This window comes from Fragaria vesca, linkage group LG6 (assembly GCF_000184155.1).
Source record: "Fragaria vesca subsp. vesca linkage group LG6, FraVesHawaii_1.0, whole genome shotgun sequence".
Classification (NCBI taxonomy): domain Eukaryota; kingdom Viridiplantae; phylum Streptophyta; class Magnoliopsida; order Rosales; family Rosaceae; genus Fragaria; species Fragaria vesca.
The window spans coordinates 2,471,784-2,476,194 of NC_020496.1; the positions used below are offsets into that span (position 1 = coordinate 2,471,784).

The 4,411-nt window shown below is 38.4% G+C and overlaps 1 protein-coding gene across 1 annotated transcript; it reads right to left on the reverse strand.

The window, feature by feature from the left end:
• Positions 1-1,469: 1,469 nt before the first annotated feature.
• LOC101304682 (polygalacturonase-like) lies at positions 1,470-3,199 on the reverse strand. Its single transcript, XM_004302161.1, has 4 exons — positions 2,674-3,199; positions 2,232-2,521; positions 1,816-2,044; positions 1,470-1,688 (listed from the first exon to the last, which is right to left on the reverse strand). Exons 1-4 carry the CDS (start codon positions 3,112-3,114, stop codon positions 1,470-1,472), a joined length of 1,179 nt encoding a protein of 392 aa, XP_004302209.1. The 5' UTR covers positions 3,115-3,199.
• Between the last annotated feature and the right edge of the window lie 1,212 nt (positions 3,200-4,411).

Below are 4,411 nucleotides of genomic sequence, written 5' to 3' on the forward strand. Positions count from 1 at the left end.
GGGGAAGCTGCTGGAGTCCGTTGGGGTGGAGGCGCGCCCTCGCCGACGCCGTACGGTGGCGAACGGACGGAAATCCACAGCGTAAAGCGGTGCGGACGTCCACAGCTGAGAAGGCCTATATATATGCAGAGCAACATATCAGTATGGGGTTAATTAGGTACTTCAAGTTATCATTCAACTAACTTCATGTTATTGTTTTGTAACCGAAAAACTATGTGCATGCATGCATGTATATAAGGAAAATTTCGATCACATTTGGACGCAAAATATACACAGTGAGTTCAGTTTTTCACCTCAATTCACGTATAGCATACGACTCTCTTGGTCCCTATGTACAAAACAAAAGGTACTATATATTGTGTTATTCACGCCATCGGTTGCCAATCTTTCTACTCTAAAATCAACAATTTTACTATTTGAAAAACATGCATACACATGCATGTAGTCATATAGCGGCTGCATTGCCTTGGCAGATGAACAAAATCAATGTAATACCTCCATCCAGGACTTAAGTTTAGTTACGTTTCTGGAAATGCTAGTGCAATTAGGCATATCTTAACAATTTGTTCATAAACTTATAACAATATCGTCAGTGAGGTAATTACCTCTTAAAAAACTAACAGTACCAAACCAATATCTCATTTTATTACAATGACAACAAATTTGTTGTCATATTTGTAAATGTGGATATCACATAGAGTATGTACCGTACTTAGACTTCCCTTACTTTGAAACATAATCTCAGATTGATTTAGAATGTCTATGTGATATGCAAAAATTAGATTATGTATGCTACTACTAGCGAGCCTGCATGAACGTTAACGTACATTACTCATCTTATTCGATCGGTAGTCAGTAGTACTGATCAAAATAACATTATATGATCACACTATGGAGCACGTCCTACATAATAATTAACTTGACCATTCAGTAATTTACCTTAAAAAACACCACTTATATCATGTACTGAAAATGTGTAACTTAATTAAGAAATAAGGTCGATGATCTTCAGGTCGGCTTTTAAGATAATGTTTAGGGTTTTAGTGAATTAGGTCGCTGAAGTTTTCTAGGTTAGTAGCTAGATTAGTTTGTCTCGATCTTTAGGGACTGCTTGTTAATTAAATTCTTTTTTGTGGTTTCATTTTCATACTTGACATACAAACTTCTGTACTTGAAAGTAATAGTAAATGTAAGTAACAAAACAGTAAGCAAAGACAAATTCAAATTAAGAGGTTTAATCTCCATTGATCTCTTACAACGTTAATTAATCAACTAGCACATTTGCAAGGCCAGGCTCCAAGCACGCCTAATATTTAGGCGGGCAATGCCACAGGCTCAAACAATTATATATGCACTTCATTTCATTGACCTATATATCACAGTACTTCAAACTTCCAAAAGAATCTTCGTGTAACTTGATTAGTGTATAATCCTCTCTAGCTAGTTTAGATCCAACTAAACTGCACCCCCTAAAGACAACTTGTAGGCTGAACCGTACCCTCAGCTGTTCCACCGGCATGGCTACATGAAGCTTCAGCCGCTTGGTTCTTGTAACTGAGCTTCACATCATCCAGTGTGATCTTGCTACAGGGGTATTTAGAACTACAGTCGAATTTCACCGCAACTTCTGTCGCTGATGTCCCGTGGATGTCTTGATACGTCACGTCGCTAATTTGAACTCCGGAAACCTATTCAAAAGTACAATGCAATTAGATCGGTGGAAAATTTTATCATACAAGAAATAAAAACATTGAAGTCGTATGATTTTGTGAAGCAAACTCAACCGTAAGTGGTCGATTGATCGGTATATCTTACCTGACCAGGACAACCTTTCTCCGCGGGGCAATAATTTTGATCAATGACGATTGGATTTTGGACATTGATCATCACAGCGTGTTGGAAAAGAATGTTCTTGGCAAACCCAGTACTTGGTCTCCCCCATGATTTAATTCTCACACCGTTTTGAGTACCGGTAAATGTAGCAGTTCTAACTGTTACATTTTGCACTCCATCCTCCTGTTGATCCTTGCCTAGACTTCCAATGCTACACCAAAAAAACCATGGTAAACTCAGAAAGCAGATAATGGAAAGAAAAAAAAGAAAAAAAAAAAAAAGTAAATACATATCTATATTGAACTACAGTATCTATATTTGCATGTTATGTATATATACTTTGATTAGATTTGATTAATGCTGCTGAAATGTTGATCATGGAGGATATTAATCTGTACCTGATACCATGGCCAGGTCCGCACACAATGTTCTCGATCCACAAATTAGTGGTTCCAGGACCGATTGAAACACAGTCGTCACCGGTTGCAATTTTAGAGTCGAGAATAGTGACGCCGGAGGACTTTTGGACGTGGATTCCATCGGTGTTTGGGCTTTGACCGGAGGCAGAAACCCTAACGCCTTGCATTTTCACATTGTTGCAGCCGTTGATGACTATGTGAAACATTTGGCTATTTAGGGAGGTCACACCGCTCACGATAATGTTGTTGGAGTTAGAAAATCCAAGCGTCTGCAATAGTCCACAAATTAATTATATATAGAAGGTAATCCGTGATATATGTGTGATTTACACGATTCTAAACCGTAATGCTAGCTTGCTACCTTGACCATTGAAATTCTCACAAGCAATAATTGCAAAACTGAAAGGCTTAAGTAACTTACAGTTGCTCCGCTGGGGCAGCTATTGCCGGAGGCCTTGCAATCCCACAAACCAGTACCTTGTCCGTCAAAAATTCCCCCTGAGATTGTAACCCCATTCACATGCTCAAACAAAAGCCAGTTACCGGCGTTTCCTATGACCCGATAATCCGACGGGGCCACGAGTGTGCCGGCAATGCGAAACGTGATAGCTGTGTTCTTACATGGTCCGTTGAAGACTGCGTTGCGAAGAAAGAACCTTCCGGTCGGGACATAGATGACAGAGGGATTGGCCGAGGCGCAGGCTTCGGCCCATGCAGAAAGGAAGGCTTTGGTTGAGTCGGTCTGGCCGTCTGGTTTGGCTCCTAAATCGGCCACATTGTAAGTCATGACTGCAGTAGAGACGCCGGAGTTTATGAAGAGAAAGAGAAGTGAGAGAAGAGTGAGGCTTCTGGGATTCGCCATTGCAGAGAGAAACAGGGTGGGATTGGTGAATGAGTTGAGAGAGAGAGAGAGTCGACGGATCAGAGAGCTAGGCTTCGTTAATGAGTTTAAGGAGTGAAGAATGTGGTGGCTGGATGGTTGAAGTTGAGACGGTTTAAGGTGAATTTATAGCGGCAAGTTTTGATTTTGATATTTTTTTTTCTCTCAGTTTTGAATTTTGGATGCAAGCAAGCGGCGCCGAAATGACCTTTAATTACTTAGGTTTTTACTGTACATTTCAGTTACAGAATGACTTTATGACATATGTTTTGCTTCGCTTGCTTCAATCGCAAGTATCATTGCCCATGTATGGTTCACTGCATCTCTCTAGCTCTTTTCTTATATATAGTTTTTGTTTATGTGACAGGGCCTTCATATTATTAGTCGAGTTTAAACGCGATCTCTTATTTTATCTCTTTCATCTGTAATTATATACGGTAATTATATACGGTATATATTACATGTTTCTGACCAACTCGATCTCTCATACGTACTTTTACATTCTTAAAACCATGATCACAATTTTGATTTGTAAATAGCATATTCCATGAATTCATGAATGCCCATAACTTGAGAATTGGATTGCTTGAACTTAAATACATTGTCAGAATTAATACAAAACCAAACCTTGAAATTATTGGGATTCTGTCACCTATAATGCACGAGTATTCCGTCATCTGTTCTCCCTGCCCGCATTTTATCTCCTCCATGAGAACATTATGCAGGATTCAAGCTCGATCGGCGTACGTATCTAACCCCATATATATCCTTATTTCTTGGCCAATGGAAGCACATTAATTCCATAATTTTCTGTAAGCTAGAAAATTATTGCATATATAATAGTAATACCTCAAAACTCTGGAAACATCTGAAGACTTAAACCCAGGTTCTTGTTCTTGCCTAGCTTTAACTTGTATTGAAGAAACTTAACTGATAAAGAATATATTATTATGCGTACGTATTGGTAGCTAGCCAACATCAATTATAAATTTCCGGATATAATACATGAAATTATTTGGTACGATCAAATCATCAAATGCATGAATGCACTTTTGCGTGCTTTTGCTTCCATGAGTTTAGGGCATGATTTTGGGCACATCTGAAGCATCCGAGTATATATACTCTATATATACGTGGGAATTTTATGATTGGTGGAATTCATATATCTTGGCACACCATATGTTCTATGATTGACTCATTTGCCAATTAGAAGAAGAATGATGGATATATATATATATATATATATATATATATATATATATAATATATATATAATTAA